This window comes from Danaus plexippus (assembly GCF_018135715.1).
Source record: "Danaus plexippus chromosome 22 unlocalized genomic scaffold, MEX_DaPlex mxdp_33, whole genome shotgun sequence".
NCBI classification, from domain to species: Eukaryota; Metazoa; Arthropoda; class Insecta; order Lepidoptera; family Nymphalidae; genus Danaus; species Danaus plexippus.
Window position 1 is genome coordinate 1,079,112 of NW_026869856.1, and position 26,704 is coordinate 1,105,815.

The 26,704-nt window shown below is 29.3% G+C and overlaps 1 protein-coding gene across 1 annotated transcript in view; it reads left to right on the plus strand.

The window, feature by feature from the left end:
• LOC116773414 (uncharacterized) overlaps positions 1-26,704 on the plus strand; it is a 106,729-nt gene that overhangs the window by 62,128 nt on the left and 17,897 nt on the right. The window contains exons 19-25 of the mRNA XM_061528863.1: positions 2,092-2,230; positions 2,377-2,493; positions 3,124-3,249; positions 3,564-3,662; positions 3,819-4,031; positions 4,934-5,024; positions 25,798-26,000. Of these exons, the coding sequence (XP_061384847.1) occupies positions 2,092-2,230; positions 2,377-2,493; positions 3,124-3,249; positions 3,564-3,662; positions 3,819-4,031; positions 4,934-5,024; positions 25,798-26,000 (988 nt within the window). The remainder of the gene's footprint in view (positions 1-2,091; positions 2,231-2,376; positions 2,494-3,123; positions 3,250-3,563; positions 3,663-3,818; positions 4,032-4,933; positions 5,025-25,797; positions 26,001-26,704) is intronic.

The window sequence follows — 26,704 nt, forward strand, 5'->3', positions numbered from 1 at the left end:
CTAAGTCATTCTCTTTAAATATAGTATTCATACAGATATAGTTTATAAAGTTTTTTTATGTTCAAATTCCAGCCAGTTAATTATCTTACCTCTTAATTGGCTCACGCTAATAGGCTTAAGTCCACGAAACTTGGTAGTTGAAACCTTCCACTACTTCTGATATAATGTATTTAATCGGATATGTTTTGATTAATTTATATTTTATATGAGATTATAACTAATTAATAATTATTTAATTGGATCAAGTTTTTACAGCGGTTTTGTGTCTGATGCTTGGGATTAAATACAGAGTTATGACAGTGTAGAGATAACAAGACGAAATCTATCCAAATCATTCCGTAGTTTCAGGACAACAAAAACATACACACAATTGTTTCCCAATTATAATATTAGTTTTATCGTCCGCGTGACAGTTTCGAGTTGTTTATTTGAGAAAATACATTGACATCTTTATTTGTAACCATCACCATAAAATTGATACAAACAGCTTTATAGTAAATTAATATTTCGATTCACTACGCGTATTTTATTAGTTTAAAAACTATATGCTCCCGACGTTTCGGTTACTTTGCAGCAATCTTGATCCCGGGCAGACGAGATATTAGTTTCATTTAGATGAATACTCGCGAAAGTCTTAGATCTCACTGACAGCTTTGTGTTAGAAGTGGCAGGGTAAAATACATTAAAATATATTAATAAGATAATATCTGTTGAATATGTATTTTTTTTATTAATTTTAATAATGATATACAACAAAATAGAAAAACGAAGTGTGTATGATTTCGATAGTTGTCAATAAAAATTATTTGTAGATATTTATGGAGCGAATAATACCGAGTTAATTGACAGGTGTCTATTGAGTTAATAGCATAAAATTTTATTATATTTGCAATAAATATCAGCTCTATATATATCTCCGTGGACTAACAGAATCTGAGAATAAAAAAAAAATAATTAGAAGATATCACGACTTTTCTTATAGATATACATTTGGTCTTCGTCTTATTATTAATTATAATCGATTACCTATAGTCTATACTTTTTCTTTTAACGAGTTAGATATATTCTATGAAAAGAAAAAGAAAGAGAAAAATTACTTACATTTCTAAGATATTTCACAAAAGCTTCTATATCTTTTTATGTTTTGATAAATTAATTTTAATTTTATTTACATCAGTTATTCTCTACACGCGAAATATTCATGTAAATTATTAATTGTAGTCATGCCATTGTTATATTAATTAACTAAGGAGTTTTGAATTAAAAAGTATTGATAATAAACATCAAACGTTAGTAATAATAATGTAAAAAGTAAATTTTAAATTTAGAAATTTTTATGACTGTTTTATAATAAACGCACGGGTATGAGTTATAATAATATCAAAATACCTGTTTTTTTTTTAAGACGGACTCTCAAAAAAAACACATTTTCTCTGCAATTTATATATATACACATTTCATTATGGCTAACAAACTTTGACATTTGACTGAATGAAAGAAAAAAAAAATATCAGTGGTATATGAGTTTTATTTCATTTCAAGCCGTTTTGCTATCAGATACTTAAAGCGATACCATCGCTATACCTAGAAATATCCTTTTGATTATCTTTTGCGGAATATATTTATTCTTGCTATTTGACTGTCATCTATATACAAGATATAATATAGTGTAAATAACTTAATTAAGCTTTAATAAGACATGTATTAAAACTTCTGTATATTCATAATCAAGTTAAAACCTTCTACGCGGCTGCAATATATATATAAAGACATTACGTCAACTAAGAAGCCTTAGCAGTGATCTGAAAATTCTAACGTCAAGTACAAACCACATACGATAAGACGTTAAGAAGATTATCGAATGACATAGAAAAAAAAAAACAACTAGAAAAAACTAAGAAGTTCATCTTGTTTTATTTAAAAAGGTTATATATATTTACTTGTTCAGAGAGCCATTATTATCGAACAAGGGTCAATTAAATATGTATATCGAAATTTATATTTAAAGAGTTTTCTTGAATGTATCACAGAATATATTAATATATGTACATATATTTTAAATAATATATCATTTTATTTGGTGTATATTAGTTACGCGACTCCAGCTATGACAGTAACAGTGGCTCCGGAGCGCCGTGAAGGTTCAGCCCAGAGATGGGGGGCTCCAAGAAGAGTGACCCTCAGAAGAAGACCTGGTGCCCCACTGGGAGTAAGCATTGTAGGTGGAAAGGTGAGTGAGGTCTACTATGACTGGTTATTCAATAATTGATACAAAAAAATCCGTTTTTGGACTTATGAAAATAAAAGAAAAATACAAGTATATAATATTAGTATTAATAAATTGTTAGTACTTTATAATTTTTTCGTCCCTATTAGGTGGATATTATTTCGAAGCAAAATGGCGAAAGCGGTGGTGAAGAGAAGGCGATCTTCGGTATTTTTATTAAAAATGTAGTGCCCAATAGTCCGGCAGCGGTTTGCGGGGAACTACAAGTAAGGACATTAGTATATCACATAATATAAATAGAATATACTTGAAAATCAAAATATTAAACCTGGCCTTATAAAATATAACTTATAAATCTCTTGGAGGCGAACTACGCTTAATATTTAGAGCTCCTTAACATTTCGCTTTCATGTGAAATATAAAAAACAAAGTGATTAAAATCTTTTGGTAGCATTTCTAGTTGATTTTTAAATCACATATAATGACTGAAACAAATTATGAAGTCTTTTTGATACAAAAGTTATTTTTTTATGATTACGAAGATACAAGCAAAGGTTAGCGATAAGCAGTTGATCCGGAACCAACAAATACATTTTGTAATTACTTATACATTTTATTATAGAGCCTACTTCATACACTCGACCATTCGTCATATTTCAGTCCTTACAGCGCGTTCAATTGATGATATATTTTGGCCTCACAACCTCTACCCACATGATCATTTAAAATAAACGTATGATTTGTTAAACTTTTAAACTAAAATTTGCAAAGACAGTTTAGACAAATCAGTATGTAGCTTTGGTGAATGGACCGGCTTGATGATGAAAAAGCGTTGAGGATTAAAATCTTGTCACATGTAACCGTGTGGAGAGAACTATTGGGGTAATTGTTTGTAGACAGGAGATAGGATCTTGGAGGTGGATGGTGTGTGTGTCCGAACAGCGCAGCATGAACGAGCTGTGGAACTGATCAAGGCTGCCAGGGAAGTCGTTGTTCTAACTGTGCAAAGCCTTCTGACTTGGGTAAGGAAATTAAAACTTTTGTGTATATTAAGTCTGTATCTAACTGGAATTCAAAACGTTGAGTGAAGTTGACTTCAAGATCAGATATGAGAGAGATTTTTTTTGGGATCATTTCAGCAAATGATAGGATGGAATAAAAATAAAAATATTTTTCTTTTTATCGATAAGTGTACTTTTTGAGATAAAAAATGACATTCTTTTACAATAAAAATCTTCATATTACGAGTATGTTTTTAAATTTTCAGCGATCTTATGGTACTTTTGTTTTTTATGAACTCATTAAAATAACACTAATAGTACATTTATTATTATAGAATACAGACTCGTCTGATGTAGAGGCCTCCCCTGCCACGTCTCCGCCGAGGCCCGTCAAGAAAGCACCAGCTCCTAAACCACCTCAGCATGAAATAAAGGTCTTAATCCCTCTGTCTTATATTAATCTGTACATCTTAGAATAAACAAACAAGACACACTTTGGTTTCAAATAACATATAATTTTTAAATATGTATATAAGTGTAAGAGGATGTACCTAAATATATTTTCTATATTAAATATTTTTCTCGATTAGATAATGGTAACCGAACCAGATATGGAAAGAAAACAAGCGAAAGAAGAAGAGAAAGAGGAAAAAGGGAAAGAGAATGAGAAACAAACAGAGAAACAACCAGAGAAAGTGAACGGAGAGGTTCAACCGAAGAAAGTTTACTCAGATTCAGAAAGCAGTGACGAAGAAGACGAAAGAGAATTACAAGGAAGAACTTATTCCGAAAAAGGTGTTGAGGTAAGAAGAATTATGAAAAGAGATAATTTATCTTCTTTATGTTCGAATTCAATTACTGTTAATTTAAAGTTATTGTATATTTAATAAAAAATATAGTTTACGTAAATAAATGTTGTGTATTAATACGATCTTCAGATAAACATATATATTTTTTATAATTTTTCAAAGTCATTTTATTACAGCAAAAAATATGAATTTGGGATATATTTAATTTTTTATTTAAATATATAACACGGGGTAGCAGCCGTTTTATATCAGGTTTCATAATTCGATGACGGTTTCAAGATGTTTGAAAACTTTTGAAATTTCGTGTAACTTACAAAAATGTTAGCGAACTTGTAAGTAATATTTTGGACGCTTATTCGGAGCATCGGTTCGGAGACAAGTTAAACATTTTCACGTTCTATACATGTTATTACCAAATAGATTTTTTTTTAGATCGTATTGTTTTTGTTATCTCTTAAATATTGTATAGTAAAGTCGTTTCTTATATTACATTATAACAATCTCTATGTATGCCCGTGTCCAATTTATATATACCGCGTCTAAAACATCCGTTTGTTTGTTTTCCACAAATCGAAGGTCAGAATAACGCAAACAAAGCGATTGTGCTCGCACGTTATTCGTTGAAGGGTCTCTTGATTTATTCAAACTATTGAAGACGTGTAGTAATAAAGAACTAACGGAGTGATTTTTAAATTATCCTATTCTGTAGATACTTAGAATTTTATTTAAAATTTCTTATCCACTTTTGATCGAGCAATAATTTAGAAATTAAGATTTATTTACTTCTAGATTATTTTTTTTTCCTCTAGAATTATAACAAATACATCTAAAACAACAAAGAAACTATTAAATTACGGTAACAGATTCTTCTTATAATTCTTCTTATCTCGATCTAGATCGACCGAGCATCAGCTGGTGCTATTAAACGCAGTAGAGAAGAGAAGGAGGCTGATCCAGAGGAAGAAGATGACTTCGGTTACACCACAAGTAAGTGGAAAGATACATTATTCACGTTGTTTAACTTCACGTTTTATTTTCTCCACGTATATTTCTACGCCTGTATCGTAGAGCACAGCCGATAGATAATAATCTTGTAGGAGATAATTCATAGCGGAAATCATTTAACGGAAATTGAAATGATATTATTTTTAATGTCTTATCCTTATAAAACATAATATGAAGTATTTTTAATCAATATCTATAACAAAGATATAACATTAATTGTTAGGTAATTCAAATTAATTAAAGGAATAATGTTATGGTAATTTTTAATGTCTCTCAAGATCCGGCTTAAGTCAGATGTTAGTAATTCCAATAAAATCTTAATGACTTATTGAACAGTTGTTTTGCAACGCGTTTTATAATAATACACAGAAAAATTATGTGAATTTTAAATACTACGAGTTGTCTTTATGGCATTACTTGTATATAGATAATAGTTTTTCAATTTAAAATATCTAAACAATACAATCTCAATTAAGTATTATTAATTTGTCAGGAGACGATTCCAATGTTCTAGAAGTTTTAAAGAGTTCCCTTGTAAGAAATACGTATTTACGTACGTTTTACTGCAAAATTATGTATATAGGATACATTCGTAACAATAATACTGACATTCAATGATTTCGTCCCTAACATTAAAATATGAAATCCTTTACTAAAATTTAAAAAAAAATTGAATAAGGTTTTAATTAAAACCGTCAGCTCCTTATAACTTTAGTCTATGGTCATTCACAGAAAAAATTGTATGAAGACCTTATCTGGACTTGAAATAATATGACGTAATAGAAAATATTATATATATATATATATATATATATATATATTAAGCTAATATCGTTTGTGATTATTCACTATATATATTACTTTTGATATACATTACACGTTGTAAATTACTGTCTAAACAATAAAGTTCATTTTATTTTATACAATTGTCAATAAAGCAGATTAATTTTGAATATAGAATCAAGAATTTTGAATATAGAAGAAGGAATATAATATAGTGACGTAACAAATATGGATTAAACTTATCAAATGTGAGGCTTCAGTAAGATTGCGTTGTGTAATATCCTTTATGTATCCGACTGGCCCAATTTCAAGTCGAAATCAGAGCGTTTAATTAATTCTGACTTTGTTTGACTTCGATTCAATGATTTAACATAATCTCTTAAATGGTTTTCATTGTAAGAATGATTATTTTAACTGCTCGTTACAGAAAGTGGTTGGAATGACTGAAGGTTTCTTAATAAATTTAAAATTTATCTTTTTAATGATAAATTTGTATCTAAAATCTGAATATATAAAGTCTATTGTTGATTGTTAAAGTACTTGATTTCATTTAGAATACTAAATTAGCATTATAAAACCGTCGCAATTTAAGAACAATTAAAAAATTTCTCATAAAATCATTGCAATACAAATTTCTTCGTTACCGGATATTAATATCTTATTACTACTATTAATAAGTGTGCTTTGTGACATTATAATGGTATATAATTTTACTGAAAGCTGCGTTTCTCTTGATACATATCTCATCTAAACAAAAATAGCTCACACCTGAATGCTTACGAAACTCTAAAGTTGGATTGAGGAGCGGTCGATGTGTTATTGGCCGCGTATAGTTCGGTCGTACGACTCCTCTTGATATTATTACGAATTATTTTACTCCATAGGAAATTAATTTTTTAAAAACGTCTATGGCAGTTGTAACCATTTTCAGTTCGGCAATACCATTTTTTTATTGTGCGACTGTGCAGTATTATAATTTTAGTGTTTATTAAATATCTACTCTTTATTTTATCGCACAATATTGTGAATGTTACAAATATATTATTCTCAAATTAAATACGCGGACGTCCGAATATTTTTTTTTTTATATGTAAGAGTTATTTTAGAAGCATTGACCTACCTCCAATGCCAGTCTAAACGGGCTGAGAACAAACACTTTGTAAATATAAAGGTTCGTACACACCGGTAGTGTGTACCAGTATTCAACGATACTTCTATTATATATATTTTTTGGGTTACTTTTTTAAAATTTAAATGACAAAATATAGAAGAAAAGTTCATCGACACGAGTGGGATTTGAACCCGCAACCTTGAGAACATAGCGTTTCAGTTCCTTGGCAGAAATAGCATTCCAAGACCTAACAAATCTTAAAGTTTAAATCTAGATTTACTGTAAAAGATGTTAGGAATTAACTTAAGAAAACTACAGAACAGGCAGCATTATAAGAAATGTATTAGTACAGAATTATATCAATGACGTCACGACACTATTTTTAAATTTAAACGTTTAAATCTTATGACGAATATTATAAGCATTCAATGATATTTTTATATATTTTTTGTATCTATATATACACACACGTATATATATATGTGTGTGTCTGTGTCTGTGTGTGTGTGTGTCGTAATGTGGTAAAGCTTTCATAATAACAAGCTAACTTTCAGTATCACGGAAGTCAACATGACATAGTATGTTTGAAGAATAATGTGTTATATATTTTTAAATATTTATGAGTGTATGGAATTAATTATATTTATGTATCAGAGCATAGTTTATTGTAATATAGAGACGGTTGAATGTCTATCTAATATTACATTTAGGGAACAATTTTTTTTTTCTTTCTTAAATCAAAGAACCGTATATAAAGACGCACATTTTACGTAAATCAGTAACTTTTATTTGTACATAATGTATCTTTTCACTTTATTATAATTATTTATATTTTATATATGAAATAAATAAATAAATTTTATAATAACACTATTCTATTTTTCTTTATTTTTTATATTCTAACAAACAATAACGATTCTGATTTTATATCTAACAAATTGAATTAAATTGCATGTATGTATGTTTGACGCGACACACTATAGATGTCGCTACGTTTGATTATCGTATCTACTGTTTTCACATAGCTTTTTACAGTTTATACATTTCTCTGTGAATCTTGTCCCTCCATCAAAGTGGACGAAGTCCTGATCAAAAACTAGTATTAATGTTTTCGCTCCCCCAATTTCGTTCATACACCGTTAACTATAAGTTCGATCAAATCAAATCTATTTATAAACGAAGGTCGAGCTTCGAACAGGTGTGAAATAAAATTACTGTATAATAATAAAAGTACGCTATTTTTTTTATATTTTCACCCGATTGCTGAAGGAGGGTTATGTTTAGCTCAAGTCTGGTATGTGTGTCTTGCCTCGATTGGTTCTGGATCGATACCTTTTTTACTATTTCGATAGTTAGAATAACAGATTATAATGTATGACTTAATATTTAATTTTATTAAAAAAAAAAATTATATGAAAAAAATAATTTAATATTTTCGATTTTAATGAGTTATTAAAAAAAATTATTTGATGAATTTTAATATTTTACATATAAATTACAGTCGTCGTGATTGCATAGTAATTAACATATTTCAACCGTAAATAAAGTACATATTAATAAAATAAATATAAAAATATAAAAGTGCTGGCCGAATGAAAGAAACCTTGGCGTTTTAATTAGTGGAGTAATGAGATAATTGTAAGTAACGTGTCAATTATCGCAAATGACCGGCAATAAACACCACTTAAAGTGTAAGTCGAGGCTAGTTATTCAAACGAATTATTTCTACGGAAAGTGTATATGAGAAAAAAAATATAGTAAATAAATAAATTTACAATTAAAATTGTGAAAATTAGCACAAGCTACAAAATCGTGTCTGCTATATCTGATACCAGTGAAACATTTGTCGTGAGTGAATTCCGAACGTCATTACACAAATAAATTTGTCGTTTACAATATCGCAAACTTATATTTGCGGTTGACGAAATGAAAATAAAAAAGTTATACTGAACCTGAATCTTATTTCATTTGGATAAGATTCGTTTTCCATAAACTAGTTACGTTATACGTTGAGTATGCGAGTTATGTACTTTTGCATTCAAAAGCTCGGCTCGTAACGAGGGCGAAAACTACCGATTTCGTCCGAACTAGGTTTTCCATTGTTGGAAACGCTTGGCAAGAGCTATGTTAAATATGCCTTAAGCCATTGACTTACGGTCTAATATAGATCGTGATAATTCGGGAAAGTAAAATTTGTTGTTCTCCGATCCATTCATCCGTTATACGATTTTATATCTTAATGGAGTGTAATAAAGTTTGTTTTTCTACTACCGTAACTGAGAATAAAGTCCGCGGATAGGATATTTTCTGCGGCACGTGTTTAGATTTTCAGTGTCGCGATAGATATAAACGTACGCGGACGCTGTGACGTTTCGCGCGCATTCTGACGTTCCGTGTTTGAAGTTTGGTGTTCGAAATTTGAATTTGAAATGTTGTCGTCTATATTGTGAATAATCGGCCAGTGTTTGAAATGTTAAGTGTGAGTTTTGTGAGCGGATTTCTAAAGTTTTTTTAAGGTTTTGTGACGTTTATATGTTAAAAAATATGTAACGTAGAAAATAAACGCTATAAAAATCTTGGTGATAATAATGATATTTTTAGATATATTTTAGTGCGACCAAATGAAAATGTATAGAGAAATATTACAGTTTGTAGGTTAAATATAAAATAAGAATATTATCTGTTTTCTGGTTTTCATACTGGTTAAAGCACGTACCTACTCATGATACTTAAGTACTAGTACGAATACTGAAATTAAAAATATGTATATGCCTTCCAATTAAAACCTGATAGAATATATTATAATGTCATCGACCTGTGAATAAAAAAACTTTGTTTATGTTAACGATAAAATAATGACTAAATAAAATAAAATAATGACTTGGATAATCTTTAGAGAGTAGATTAGAGTTCAGATTTCAAATCAACAAAAAAACCTACGTTTCTATATATCTATATCGTTTTTAATAATTGGACATATAAAAATACTAAGCCATTGGTTGGTAATCGAAGGAAAAAAGCCATAAATATTAAGTTTTATTATAATTTCGAATATATAAAATAAAACATTTAATTTGACTTCCGTTGCGATAACAGTATGTCAAATGACTTTATAATCTATTAATTCAATGGGCTCAATTTCACATCTAATCTGTCTCTTTGTGAAATGATAATTTCTTAAAAATTACAAGCTATTAAATTTCTTTTGTATAATTTCAATTCCGCTTTCTCAATGATTCTCATGTGTAGGTTTTGTTTCACACACTTAAAAATATTTCGGCATAAATTGTAACAAATATACATACTACCATAAAATGATATACGACAAGAATATAAAAAAAATATATAATTTTGATTTGTTCATTAAACAAATGCCAAACTAATAATTAAATTTAAATTTAAATTTGAAAATATTGAATGAAAAGTTCATTGACCTTATTGGAACTTACAACCTCAGGATAATGTAGTTTCAGTTGCTTTACAAACTAAACTATGTGCTCTGACTTCAGCCAGTGATATAATTTTATTTAAAATAAAGTGTATAGTGCATACACGTAATCTTAAACCCGTCCAAAAAATAACTCTAACAAAACATTCAAATTAAACACACAATAATGAAGATTTTCTTAAACGAACTTAATTTCTTTACAATTAAGGTTAAATATCAAACGTTGTGTTTTCTATTCAATACTCCAGATTAAGGGGAGAGGTTTAACAAGCCTCTGTCATAAAAACTCGCATCAGGGTTAATTGTTTCAGCATTATTTATTAATTGGTACGAATTTTTTTTTATAGTCCGCTGTTGGCTCTATTTTTATATTTGTCTGTGTATGTCGAAAAAGCTCTGTGTTTATATTAATCTGTGCATCTAAATACAACATAAATATAATAAAACAACATATGATTCTATAAAAAGCTTTAGGGCTATGGAAATGAAATGTCTCGAAAGCTCTATAATATTTTCAAAATTACATGAAAATCTTTTCATTTTATATGTCTATGGATGTTTGTTGTTCATAGACAGAATGAAAACTCATTTTTTATTTCCTATAGTCTTATATTTATTTCCTATAACATAATGTCTACGGACGAAGCTGTCGGATGTAACTATAATATAGACATTAGAAGAAAATAGGTCATCTGAATTATTAAGAGTCCCTTCATGAAACAAAAAATCATAACAAAAATGTAATATGTCAGCAACGACAATACCTAAATGTCTGACATTTATGTATCTATACACTCAAGTCAGGAGTTGAAGCGTTGATGAATTAGTCTGTTGTTGACAGTTAATCCATAGACAACATGTTCAGTTTTTGTGCATAAATGTATTTTAAGAGGAAAGAGGTTGCCATATATTTATAGATAATAATTCAATGAAAATTATATTATTTAATATTTTCCTTTACGTCAGCATGATGGGGTTTGGAGCCTTTTACCCGGTTAGTGGAAAACCCGTGGAAAGTGGCTATGGTTTTAGAAATGAAACTGAACTTCTCTGAAAACGAATGATTTAGTATCTTTTAGTTCTTCTGTAAGATTTGTAATAAAGTCCTCTCCCGATGACTCTATCAAACTAAAGATTACAGATTAATTCTACGAAAAAAATAATATTATATAATATATTATTACTTCATTTTTGTTTATTTCTATAACCAACTAATCTAACCTTCACCTATCAAGATATAAGTAAGTATCAGAAGTTTTAGGTACGCCGACTTTACACAAAGAAAAATTTAATAACATATTCATAAATACATATATAACATACGATATATATATTATAAATATCTTAATTATATTAAAAATTCTACTAGTATCTAATCCATTTACTAGAAAACGCAAGTACGATCATGAAACGCAAAATATTTTTTACGGAATCAATAGTAAAATATAATATACGGATGACTTGTCCTGTCATAACATCATTTTACATATAACTCTGGTTGTATAGGAACGCTTGAAAATTATTTATTATGTCGTCATGGTAGCCATGGCAACGGGTTTGGGATCAACTTTAATGAGATCCCATAAATTAGAATACCTTATCTGGAGCTGCATGGTAAGAGCTCCTACATAGAAACTTCCATTTTCTAAACTTTATCGAATATTCTAGAAAGAATATTTAGAAGATTTATTCTAGATTCATAGACTAGATGTTGTTATTCCATCACATGTTGTTTTTGTTCAAACATTATTAATAAATTCAATAATTCGTAGAATAATATTATTAATTGAATTATATATAATCAGAATTAAATTAACTTTTTAATTTATCTGTTAAATCCTAATAGTTATTTTAATCTATCCTATATTATAAGACATATGAATTTTTTTATCGTTGTATTTCTGATAATCGATTCTGGTCTTACATCATACAGCCACAGACTGCCTTTATTTGTGTTATGAGATTTATAAATAGTATTTTTTAATTGCATTACATTGATTTTTATGTAATATTATATAAAAAAATATTGACTTTAAAATATTCACGCCATTAAACCTGTGCGGTTTTTGCTACATACATTTAAATGCATTTATCGATAATACATCAATGATGTGCTGTGGTTAAACGGTTTTAAAATCTATCGTTGTTTTTACCGGTTTATTAATAAATTATAAACTTTGTTACTTTAATTCATTTAATATAAAATTATGATTTAAAAATAAATAATAAAAAAAAAACTAATAATAATAATCATAAAAAAAGAAGACCCCAAAATGGGATATTTAATTTCTACGTTAACCTGTTTCCCGGCTCTTGTTACGACAGTTTGATACTTTTCGTGTCCCAAATATAATATATAATTCCTGTTAACCCCTAACTATACCTAAAGTGGGTCATGACCCACATAGCACTTTAGACAATATCATGACTTTGAGGGTTGACATTAAAATCATAAATAAATTAACTTGTGTTACACTGTTAAGCACTTTATTTGTAAACTAAACAGCCCTAATAAGGTTAACTGTATATTTGTTTTCTTTACTCAGTAATATTTGTCATATATATAAATATTATGACCAATAACAAATCTTAGAAATTTTTATATACATTTAATGAAAATAAAATTTTAACTTTTTACAAATTTGCTTTAAATTAAATTTAAAAAGACTAGAGTCCAGAAAAAGTATAGGTATATATAAAAAAAATCATGTTCCCGTTACAGATAATAATTATTTTCGTTCAAATAATACCAGTTATTCTAAATTCAAATTGATATATAATTTTTATATAAATTCACATTTTATCTACTTCCCTTCTATATTTTGATAAATATTCCCAAAAAGGAAAATTTCTTACAATAATAATCGTCAATAAATCTTTATATAATTAATTACCACACACTAAACGACAGTTTAATATTAGAAGGCTATGAAAGGAACAAAAGTATTTTAATGTTTTGACATTGGCAGATATATGTGACTTATTTTTCAAGCTATAGAGAGGCTGTTACAGAGAACGTGCTTTATCTGAGCAGAGATTTGCAAATGTATGAAAAAGTTGAGTGAGGAAGTGAATGAGTAAATAACATAGATCATATACATTTCAGCCTCCTATAAGTAAATACTCATCTTAGTTTGAAGGCAAAGGTAACTTTTCGTTTTGTAAAATTCATGATTTAAAAAAAAATCTGTTCAAAATCTAGACATATTATTTTTATTGAGTGATTCATATAAATGTGAATAAGATATATATATATATATTATTATATATATATATATTTATTTTCAACAAGAAATATTATTCTAAACAAAACATTATCATTTCATTTATATAATTTGACATTACATAACTTTTACTTTTATCAACTTGAAAGGTGTAATCTTTATGACATTAAACAATGGAGGCCGGGGGAGAGGTTGTTCAATAATATTTTTTCTTTAAAATAGAAAATAAACAAAATTAAACGAAGGGACGATGGAACGAAAATCTTGAAAATAGACATTTCGTTTGAACACAAAGGAGGTTTAACATAGATGTTACAACCTTCTTTATTTTTAATCATCATTTTTTTTTTCCGTATTAATAAAAATTTATGATTATTCTATGCAAATGTATTGTTATTGTAAGTCAATCGTATTGATGTTTATAACATTTTTTTTTTGGTTGTTTGTTAAACCAAATTAACAATTAAGAAATAATAAAACCTGATTGGACTAAATCATTGTGACGTAGCAAATGATCACAAAATAACCTTTTTTCCTTACTTTTTCTTTTTTTACGCAATTTTAATATAAAATCGTTAGTTGTGAAATGTAGAAATTTGAAACCCTCACAAATAAATTATGTATGACAAGTAGCTTTCTCGATGGCCGTTCAGATCTGAATTAAAATTGAGGACGCATTTACAATAAGTAATGCAGCCGGGGTCACGGGATTTTGACCCTTTTATGTAGGAGCTGTTTCCTCTTTATATTCATGGAGGCTGGTGTAAATAAATATATGCTATAAAGGTTAGATTAGATTGTATATAATATTTAAAACGTTCCGTCCTAATCGTGTTCTCTGACAGTGAGAGCCTGAGCGTATCATGTACTCTTAATACGAGTTCGTAACGTCCAACTTAATACGGATAGTTTCGAGTTTCTGTCTGTATGAGAAGATTTATGAATGAAAATCTGTAAAATGTCAACTGTGAGCTGTGTAGTCGTAGTCGTAGCACCTATTACTAAAAAAAATACTCTAAGCCTACGTTGTAATTCTCTGAGTATATTCAATGTAATTATTTTCGAATAGTCTATTATAACTGTCACATAATTTATATAATCCATCTGAATTTATGTGGTTTTAAGATCTTTCCGCCACTTACTATGTGGCTTTCCCACGAAAGGTATTTTCTCTTAGACTATAGAGACCATCAAAGCGAATCGAGATTTACCTGCTTTATTCAAATATGCATTTGCATTGAATCTTTCTTTTACATTTTGGATCGGCATTGACTTTAGGGATTTCCTATCTTCTATTCAGTAAGCTGAAGTTCTAATAATAAGTAACTTAGATCAATTTTAACGATCTGTTCAGTTGTCTTTCTCTGGAAGTTTATCTCTATCACACACATATACCTGGTCTTATAACCTTTGCTCAGCAGTGGGCTTCGACAGGCTGATGATGATGATGATGATGACACACATATATATGTGTGTTTGTGTATGTGCACGATATTCTGCTTTTATTCTAAGTAATATAGTTTTCGAAATATATGATTGTTTATATATTATAAAAAAATGTCTGCTAAAATTCTTAAGAATAATTACGAGAGATCGAACTGTATATAATATTTATTAAATATATAATTAACATCCGTCTTATATCTTTACCAAACTAAATATTATTTTCATATGGAAATATAAGTATAAATACAAGATCTAATTATGCATTATTTCATTCACTTCAAAATAATTTTAATAAATTTTGAACCCAGGTAATATTTGTTTATAGCGATAAAGTTATATTTACAAAAAGTGAAGTGTAATTCAAAACAACGTTGAACTGAGTTTATCAAAACGGCGGCCATATTGGAATACGTTCAGAAGAAAAACGCGAAAATCAAACATTGTTTACGGTGGACAGTACGGACGTTATTGACGAATAAAGTGCAAGCAAATATGAACTTTATTTACTGTATTTAAAGAACCCGTCAGCAAGTTAATATTAAATGTGGTCGCGAATATAAAACACGGTAGAGAACACGAGAGCGCCAACAGCAATAATAGTGGAAAGAAAAATGGACCTTGTGTAGTGTAATTACAAACTATTTCAGTAACTCCGAAATACTGAATCTTCACACATAGTATAGGGTAGACAACGCGGAGTAACAAGCAATAATATTGTGTAGAAAAATGGACCTTGTTTAATGGTAGTGTGAGTGTAAATCGGCAAGTTGACTCACCCGTGTGCGGAGTGCGCGCGGCGAGCGGCGCGTGCGCGGGCGTCGCTACGCGATCTAGAACCATGCTCTGACCGTGTCATGGAGACGATCTCTGAAGATGCTGAGGCTGAATTGGAACTTGGTAATTAGAAACAAATATATATAATTTAAACTTAGCATGACAAAGACAGAACGTAAGCTAATGAAAATAGTCATTAATAGACCCTTCATTTTTAAAGTCGGTTATAAGTAAAAACATATATTAAAATGTATGCACGTCTTATCGTGTTCTAGATGTATTGAAAGCGTGAAAATTTTATATTCAATATAAAACATATTTTTAATACTTGTATTAAGAAGAAAATAGCAAACATGGTAAAGAAGAGTAGTTATTATTATTAATTAATGTATGACAGTATGATGTATTAAGTAATATATTTTATTTTGTATTATAAATAGTGCCTACTTAAAAAATAAAAATTAATTCGAAAGACTTTTATAATTCCAAAGCGATTCAGTTGTCATCATTGAAATGGTTCGCGTTTATGTGCATTTTAAGACAAATCTGAATCCGTCTAGACGGATACATTTATGTAATGCCAGAATTAAAACATTCCAGCAGCACATACTTTAATGTACCGAAAAAGTTTAATCTAAAAATATAAAGTTCAATGACATTACGTATTACAAGAACGTGCACTTGAAAGGTGCGTGAATCAAACGTACTTGTTAGTAGGAAAGTCATTTATTAAATAATTATTTTGATGTGTCTTTATCAGTACAGACTCAGACTCAGACTCAGACTCAGACTCGGAGAAGTCTACTACAGATGGAAAATTACCAAAAAAATTCATTACAATGTTATTACAACCAAATATCAGATCCTAAGTTACACATTATAGTTAACAAAGCTGTAACATTAACCAAGGATGTATTATTTAACTTTTTGTATCTGCCTTTAATAAAAACAATTAAAACTTATAATGACCTGGAAAATAAGTTGCGCAACTCAACCCTGGAATAAAGCATCCGTTTTAAATTACTTGTTTGAAAACCTTATATTAGACGGTTTTGTATAGAATATTGGATCTGTATATTAGTTTGAGAAAAGAGTTATATTGAAAACTATACTCATAGATTATATATGGCAGAAATTGATTTTAACTATCTGTGTCCGATTGTTTTGAATGAAAAATGCAAAATTTCTTTTACAATAATGATCTGGATTTATTATATATTTTTGTAAATTTTATTATCCTATTAGGGTTGATCGTTTGAACATAAAATTTAAAATATATAGCACACCCCTGAATCAATATCATTGTAATAATATATTATTGTGTACCTACATATTTTTCTTATCGGCTGTTTTACAGAGACTAATAGAATCGAGACAATTGTAATTATATTCACTTTATTTGCTGAAAACAAAAGATGTGGAATATTCATAAAGATAAATAAATATAACAAGTATTGTCCGCGAAATCTGTCACTTAAATGTTATGAATACTTGAAAATGTATATATTTTAGAGATTGCTTGACTGTGAAACACGGAATTTATGAAGTGTAGAGTAAGGAAGATTCAGTTGGTATATTTTTTACACTTATTCTCATATCATACATTTCTTAGTCTTTTTTATAAATTTTGTTATCATTATAAACAAATCTTTGTGTTCTAATCAGCATTGAAATAAAACTAAGGTTTTCGGATACAAGTTTTTTATTAGAGACGAAACGTCTTGCCATTCCATGGATTCACCGTGCGGGTGCCGGGTCCGTCGTTGAAGGCAGAGGAGCTTCAACAGTGCCTGGGACTTGCGACCCAGGTGTAGGTTTAAGTGATCCCTATCTAACGCGCGTATTCGAAAAGCTTAGTTTCATTAAAATGGGTCCACGCGAAAATCTTACATATAGAATGAGTGTTTGCAATATTTTTCTTAAGAAAATCTCTTCAGCTTCATAATACTTATATACAATTATAATATAATATTTCCCCTTAATCTAAGCAGTTTATTCATGGATTAATTTTTTCAATTGGACAATGTCATCCAAGCCATTATGGAGAATATCGTTAACAAGCTCTTATTAACGACCTCGTGCATTTTAATCAACGCTAAGGTTTTTGCTTTAAATAAATTGATCTTAATTTCGATGATTTTGTGTGAAAGAAATAGAAGAAGAGCAAGAAAGAGACGAAATATGAAAATGATCTCATATATAAGTCTCTTACATATTTTTTATTTTAAACAATAAGTAAAGCTAAAATAAGAAATTAGTATTGAAAGTCATATTTAAAATGTAGACTACTACTACTACTACTACTACTACTACTACTACTACTACTACTACTACTAGACTGTAGAATAATAATGTTTAACGTTTTTCGTACTTGTGACCTCCGGTATATGGATTTTCGTTTCCCTTTGTTCCAAATAATGTGAGTTATTAGCATTAATATGTAATTTTCTTTAACATTACAAGCAGAAATTATTCTATTTTCTATAGATAATACGTATATAAGAACTTATCATAAACTTTTCTTTCAAAGTAACAGCTGAATATTTAATAAACCCTTTATCAGCACGATTAATGACCTTATCGTTACCAGATGTATCTCAATGTAGGAAGTAATTTAGGTCAAAGGTTTTAAATGATTCAGCTTTGGGGTAATTTTATTGGTGATATGCGTGAGGTTTACATTACTAAAAATTGTTATATTATTTATTCATATAAAAGTGTATATTATATATCGTTAAAATTTTTTTTTTATTGTGATAATAATAATTCTAGTTATCTATTCAAAAAAAATCCCAATTCTCTGTTAAATTTAATATATATTTTTTTAATAATTTGTACAAATAAGATTTGTGATTTATATTCGGCAACACAGATCGTCTTTTAAACTAGAGATACGTCTGCTGTCGACTGTCGAGTGGTTTGTGCAGTCGTTTATAAAAGTCAAGAGCTAATATTTTGGCAAGGATTTCAACTTAGAATTTTTGTTTGCGTATAAAATTTTTGACATTATATCTGTAACGCTATATGGGAAATAGATTTATTTCGAATAATGCAACATTTGATGATAAAAATATTACACTTTATAAATATGGTAGTATTAAGGAATTTGTCGATTCCTTTCATTTCATATGATAGTATAATCTTGAGTAATAAAAATGCTTTCTAATTTGTAATAAATACGTACATCAATTTCCAACAATAGCGTCATCTTAACTACTTTATGTTTCTCAGTGATACTTGGCAGTACTCACCAATACTTAGCTCAGTATCAAATGTCATATAGCCTGGAATATTTTCCCAGCCATTGTATTCTTGATTGATGCAATCTTATTGGGTCAAGCACACTCGTTCACATGGACCTCACTGATTGGCGATATGGCATGAACTTCGAGGTGTCTCGACATGACCCTTATCGAAAAAGGTTCGATAAAGATGAAATGTGAATCAATAAATAACATTTAATATGATTATGGCATAAAATTTCGTTATAATATAAAATTTACATCTGAATCCTTCATCAACAAACAAAGTGGAAACTTTATTACGTGTCGCGGATAGAGTCCAAACTAATTCCAAGTCACAAATCCAATAATCTTTAAATAAGCTATCATTAGCAAACCATGAAAATTTTTTTTTAAATGTCACGTAACTCTGACAGTATTCGTATAAACCAGAAACAAAATATACACCAAGATGTACTTAGTAACCATACTTGAGTCTCGAGACGGAAGACATTAAGGGATTTTATGCGGTTGGCACCGACCCTTAGTTTTTGGTAATGATTAATGATGAAATCTCGACACGTCAAACAAGCCAGTGGAAGTAAAAGTAAACAGCCGTCCCCTCGCAGCCCATTATAACGGTCCAGAAAAAGTTCCCTATTTATGAGGTATTTAAAACGATGTCGAAGAATATATAAGATTTCTATATAATTTGTCAGCTGCTGACCTTATTGATTTCGATCTAAGGTCGAAGGAAGGAATTCCTATTTAATATTTAAAAAAAAACTTATTTGTCTATTTTATTTTGTTTATTTTTATACCGAATTTTAAATGTAATATTGAACTTTATCCGCATATAAAAGTAAGTGTTATACTTAATTACTTCTTGTATATTGCATTTTAATACATTATTTACTTTCCCTAATATATAATCATATTTCAAATACCCCGATCCCGTTGCATATGCAAGTTAACCTATCCCAAATATAATGTTCCCGAATTCGTGAACTCTTCTTTAGTTTGAAACATGAATGTGGTTGTAAATTTCAGGAGACGAAATAGAAACCCCTAGTGTTTAGAGTAAGAATTTTAATAACCTTGTAAGAATGAAACGTCGTTATGTAACCAGAAATATCATAAGATATTTTTATTATTATTATTGTAAGGACATTATTATTTTCTATATCACTTTGGTGACTAGCGCTGAATCAACCATTTTCTGACCAGAAGTTATGAATGCTATGTAAATAAATAAGCTGTTCGCAACTTTGAAAAAAAACCTTAAACATTAATCGTTATTAAAAGATTATATTCGCATGTTTGAGGCGCTCGAATAATTTAATCATAGGAAAAAAACGACAAAACTTGGAAAATATCTGATACACTTATATTGCTGCACCGATATTGACCGAAGATATCTGAATTATCGCAGGAAAACTGCATCAAAATCGGTCCATCCGTTTCACAGGTGTTATATCATAGACAAACACACATACCGCAATCAAACTGTAACAGCCACACATACCCACCGCAATCAAACCGTATCTTTTATCTTCGAGGGTAAAAAATATATGAACACATAACAAAAAACTTTCTACATCACGCATTTATATTAAATTATTATTACAAGAGTGAAAAATTACGAGCATATATCAAAGTTATTTACCACATAAATCAAATTGAGATATTTATTACTACCACTAAATATGAACAAACAAACAAACGGTACCACCGTTCGGGGAATTAGTTTATGGGGTCATTGGTGAACTGTTTACCTTAACTGTAATAAAATTATTATTGGGAAACAAAGTCTCTATAGTATTAATGTGTTATAATATTTTTATTATAGTTTATTACTGATGAAGTAAAAGACTTTCGATATAAACATATCAGTCTGCTTCGTCTATGAAATCGTTTAGGATGGAATTTTATTACAGTACCTACAATGATGCAATTGATCAGGCAATTGTCTTTCCGTCCTTATCATATAAAATTTACTTAATTAATTTTCAAAACAATCCCCAGATTATGAAAGTTTTTTTCCTACATATTTTCTATACGAAGGAAAATTTACTTATGGAAATTTAATTTTCCTTTCAAATTATTGGTAATTATGTCGTTTGAAAAGAGATTTAAAGTTGAAAAATACGAAAGATTGTATTCTGAAGTTGAGTAAAGATCTTTCGATTGCTCATCTCATCTTAAACGTCAAATGTAATTCAATTGATCCACTTCAAATTCCTGTAATTGTTTTTATGATCCTGCTAATACACGAGCAGTTAGTTTGAAATAATGTTCAATCAAATTAATATCAAAGTTTATTTATTTATGATGATTGTATTCATAACATTTCTCATCTCACTCACTTGTAATCTAAACACAGCTGTATACACGTACATAACTTCATTTACTGAAATTTTCATTAAAACAAAGAAAATGTTTTATGATCCGTTGACCCCAACATTCATTGGGGTCATCGGCAGAAAATTGCCTTTCATTTTGATACAACTATCCCATAATGAAATATTTATTTACCAGGTTCGGTTGGGAGTTTGTGAAAATGTTATTACTTCTTTTATTCGATCTTACTTATAATCGTTTCTTAGTATGTATGTATGTTTGTTGCTCTTTCGGACAAAAAACTGTTTTGTGGATTTTGATTAAATTTTATAGTAATGTAGCTTAGACATCAGAATGCGATATAAAGTATAATATATTAGGATATTCTGTTCAGTTACTGTAGAATGATGGCCTCACTGTCGTGTTGTGTATGAAGTCATGTGTCACAGACAATTGAAATCGCTGCCTGACGGTTACCACACTTATGGTTTTAAAGCACCTTGTACATTTCCCTCGGAGGACAATTAAGAAGTCCACGCGAACGAAGTTGCACTTGTAACTTAGTATAAAATAATTATGTCTTAACCAATAGTTGTCCATATGAGTTATTACATATTTTTTCGTAGATTCACACTCTCTATCACTTATTCTATTTAGATTTATGCTTTATCAATGGCAAGGTCTTTTGTTTAGACTTCTTCCTGCCAAACGCTTACGACGCTGACGAGGAGCAGTATTTGTATAAATGAAGCATTATTTCCAATCAAATACGATACTATCAATAAACAATAGGAAATTATTATTACAGTTTTGTAAGAACACATGTAAAAATTTTTTAGATTTCGTTTTATTTTGAGAATTATATATGTCGGTGTAGGAAACACTTGTTTTTTAAAAGAATGACGTCAGCACAACTGACGTCACCAATGACTTTATTATTGAATGTCGTCAGGATCCCAGACCTTGAAGGTAACCTCGTAGACATTGTTGTGACTACACTTGTACAGGTGTCTTACGCAGGTGTTTATGCGGGTGACGCCTGATAATTTCAACTACCCTCAATTATTATTTATTCAAATAATAACAATAACGCCGATATATATAATGTATAAATAAACGTACAAACTGCGAAATCAGTAAAGCATCATGGATATATAAAATATGAAATTCTTCCAACAATTTTCATTATATATCCAGCGAATATAAGCAATCCAGCCGTGTTCGCAGGCTTCAGTAAGTGCCGCATATATAAGGGATGCTAGAGATTCCACAGAGGAAACTCGATGTATCTACGAGCCCTCCCAGCAGCACAAATGAAATAAATAATCCGAGATAAAATATTCTAACGTTCGACAAAAATAGCCGTCTAAATACTAAGCCACAGATAAATAAGAAAATAATATATATTTTTTAATTCTGTGTCTGATGTCAAAAAGTTTCTATATGTTTTGTTTAATTTATATTTGTAAATTCATACTTAAGCCAAAGCTGCTATTATGAAAAAAAAAAAAAGTTTTTAATCGTGATGTGAAAAAATTTTTTTCACCATTTACCAATTTGTTTTAAGCCTAATTATATTTGAAGTTGGCAGTTATATATTTTAATATAGCATAGTAGAAGAAAAGCCGAGGAACACGTCTCGTTTAGGCTAGTATTTACGCGTTTAGAAACTTGCAAATAAATTCACACAAAGAAATTATAAAAGGTGTCCGTTAATATAAAAACATGTTGAATTTGTGTTTCATATATGTTACATATCTTTTTTTATCTTTTACGGTGTAATGATAAAATGAACAGAAGTCAAATATTCCGCAGATTCATGACGAACATAAGAACATATCTCTTAAGAACTCATTAGTTTCGGGGTACACATATGTATTTTGTATTAAGTTACACAAGCCGACCCTCTAAACATAACATTTTATATTGAAATGTTTTCACAAAGAATAATTTGTTTGATAAAATTCCAATGTCATCTATTTATTCCTACTAGCACTTTCACGAGACTTTGTGTACGTTATACATTTAATGTAAACCCTATGAATAGAATGGCTCCTAGTCTATGAAAATTTTTAAAGTGCTGGCTCAGTCCAATCAAATTACATTCCATGAAAGCTTAATGCCTGTTATATATCGATATCAGTCCGTACTATGCTTTCCTTATATGGACATATGTATGTACATAGATCTCCTGATTACCTACGATCGAAATAAAAAATCATTGTTACATACAAGTATTGTATTCATAACCTGAAATTATTATAATTTTATATAAAAAGGATTAATTTTCCTCCTTGTTTACGACATTTTTATTTGATTCTCTTCTTATATTACTAGTTGTTATTTGTTTTATACAGAGAAACCATTTAGCTTTTATCGATAAAAAGAACATTAAACACGAAAGTTTTTTTAATCAAATCAATAGTTCAAGACATTATAGCTTCCAACCAGCCTTATAAGATATCAGATTTTTCCGATACTCGTAGAAATGTTCGCTAATTAAAAATAATAATGTTATAATTATCATTTATTAACATTAAAGACGTAGAGTTTAATAACGTGATATCTGAAATGGAAAAACAGGAAAAATATCTTACGAAACAAATGTGTGTAACGACAGAAAAATAGTTTTCTTCATACGTAATCACAACGAGGGTAGTTGGCGCCGGTTCATCATTTCAGGCTGGCTGTTTTTTTTTACTATAAGTCTTTATTTTATTGCTAAAGTTTTATGTCAGGCTCGTATTTGGCCTCGAGGTCGGGACACTGTTTAATTGGTCTGAACTCAAACAGAGGCGTGTTTTGATGCTCGTGATAAACTACTTCTATCCTAAGGGTTCGATCGTTGTTTATTTCAAACGCATCTATAAATATTAAATTTAATTTATATGAAAAATTAACCAATATCGATATAACATATGTATGTATATTTGGAAATACTAATTGTAGAAAAAAATAGTTATACACTATTAAAAGTTTACACTCTTGTATTGAAATATAGAAATATTTTGCCATTATATACACTAACGTACACACACACACACACATACATATATATATATATATATATATGTATTGATTTTTCAATATGTTTTATTTCTAATATATACAAATATTATGCCATAGTATTTTGTAGTATTGCCTATATAGTTTTAAACATACTTACAGGACTAGAGGACTTGATTTGATTATCGTAAGGTTTCTTCTCGTGATGTATCATGGAAACAACATCTCGTGATGTGATGACGGGGTGTGTCACTTCTAGAATTGGTCTCGTGAACAATGTGTGACCGTTTATTTAATATGTTCATCATTTTATTTAAACCACACGTATATCTTTGGCTATTTATTTCATCCACTCATTCTTACTTGAGATTAGAATTAATAAATTCAGAAATATTACGTAACCAAGACGAAAAGCTGCCTAGTTAAATGTCTCCTTTACACAACGTTTTCTATCTTCCATGGACATTAGATTTGGTTATAGACTAACTTAGTGCTTGTAGATATACTAAAAGGAAAGTTCTAACGATAACTGATATCAAAGGACTATCAGATAATAATTTGTAATACACTGATCAGATTAAAACCGCACCTGTGATTAGTTGAACCGCAATATATTACAAATGTGTCATTTCCATCGAATAAATTATTAAATATATAGCGAATATTCAAGGTCTAAACTGTAAGTGTAACATATATTTATGTTATATTAATGAATTCTCTTTACGATTATTAAAATTATTGTGAACCTTATGTGATATTAAATTATCAGCAATAGCCTTATAATAAGAGTAAGATCAATATTCTAGATGAACAATTAATTGAAATATATAAAAAAAATTGTAACAGTATCCTAAACAACATTATGGTGTGATGATTAAGATTTTATTGACTTATTAAATGTTCAAAAGATAAACAAGACCCGGAATTAATTCTAAAAGTACTCGCTACCAGTCAATCTAAAAGGACATAAGGGCGGTACAAAAATAGGTAGGCGGTATCAGGGAATGAATAACAAAACCTTACTTAATTAAATATATATACATAGGTATATAATTTTGATTAAAAAATATTATTTTAAGATTACTTTTTGATCTTTATTTTGTTTATTTATTAAAGTGCCACTCACATGGCTAAGATGAATATATTGCACCACTAGTTTGAAAATACGATAAGCCGTTTAGGTTCAGACACGCAAACAGTCGGTGCCAAATAAAATATCCTAATGCGTATATCCTAAGTAACCGTGGCACAGACGCACCTATGAAGGAAATAAAAAATGTGTGATGGTAATTTAAGTATTAAAAATCATAGCAGTGGGTGAAATTTTTTTACAAGTTTGTCTTTTACATTTAGGTATTTCACTCCTGGTGGCTTATTTTATATCTATGTAATGTCTTTGCAGATAAAATCAAGAAGAAGTATGGGTCATTGGGTGACAGCGTGGTGGTCGTCAAATTGGAGAGGACCCCGAAGGCTGGACTAGGGCTCAGTCTAGCCGGTCACAGGGACAGGAGCCGCATGGCCGTATTCATATGCGGCTTAAACCCAGCCGGCGCGGCGGCTCAGTCCTCGCCGCCTGTTAAAGTTGGCGACGAGATACTGGAGGTGATTTAATCCTATCACGTTTATAATTAAATTTGATATTAAATTAGTGAATTGTTGAATAGAGATTTTGTAACTAATTGATGAATGTTCCCGCATTGACATATGTCAAAAGTAACCTCGGCTATTTTTATTTTCATTGCTTTATTTGTTACTTATGTATTTTATATAAGTAAAACAATACATATAAATTCTTCTAATCTTTCTTTCTAAAGACTCTCTCCAATTGTGGGACTAAAAGATCTCTAAAGTACCAGCACTAGTGGGTTTGAGAAGAGCCCTTCATAGACCGCTTAATCTTCGAAATTAGGACGAGAAAAATTATTTGTTTCTTAATGGTATTTCAATAACAGTGATAACATTAAGTGTTTCAAAATTAATAATTAACGTATGTGACAAATTATGTCAAATAACTATGTTAATAATTTTGATTCATTTAATTGATAGCAATAAATTTAATTATCTAAAAAAAAATTACTGATAAATACAATCGCCTATTTCCTATATAAATTAATATTAATTAAGTATTATAGGTATATTACTTAGACGATCCATGAGAGATTTAGTTTCCGCTGAGCCATAAGTGATTGATAAGAATAGTTCAGATTATATTTTAATTCTTTTGACATATTAGTTTTTGTTCAGAACATTTATCTTTATATGGGCGGTATAATAAAAAAGACGGTAAACAGAAATACATTTAAGGG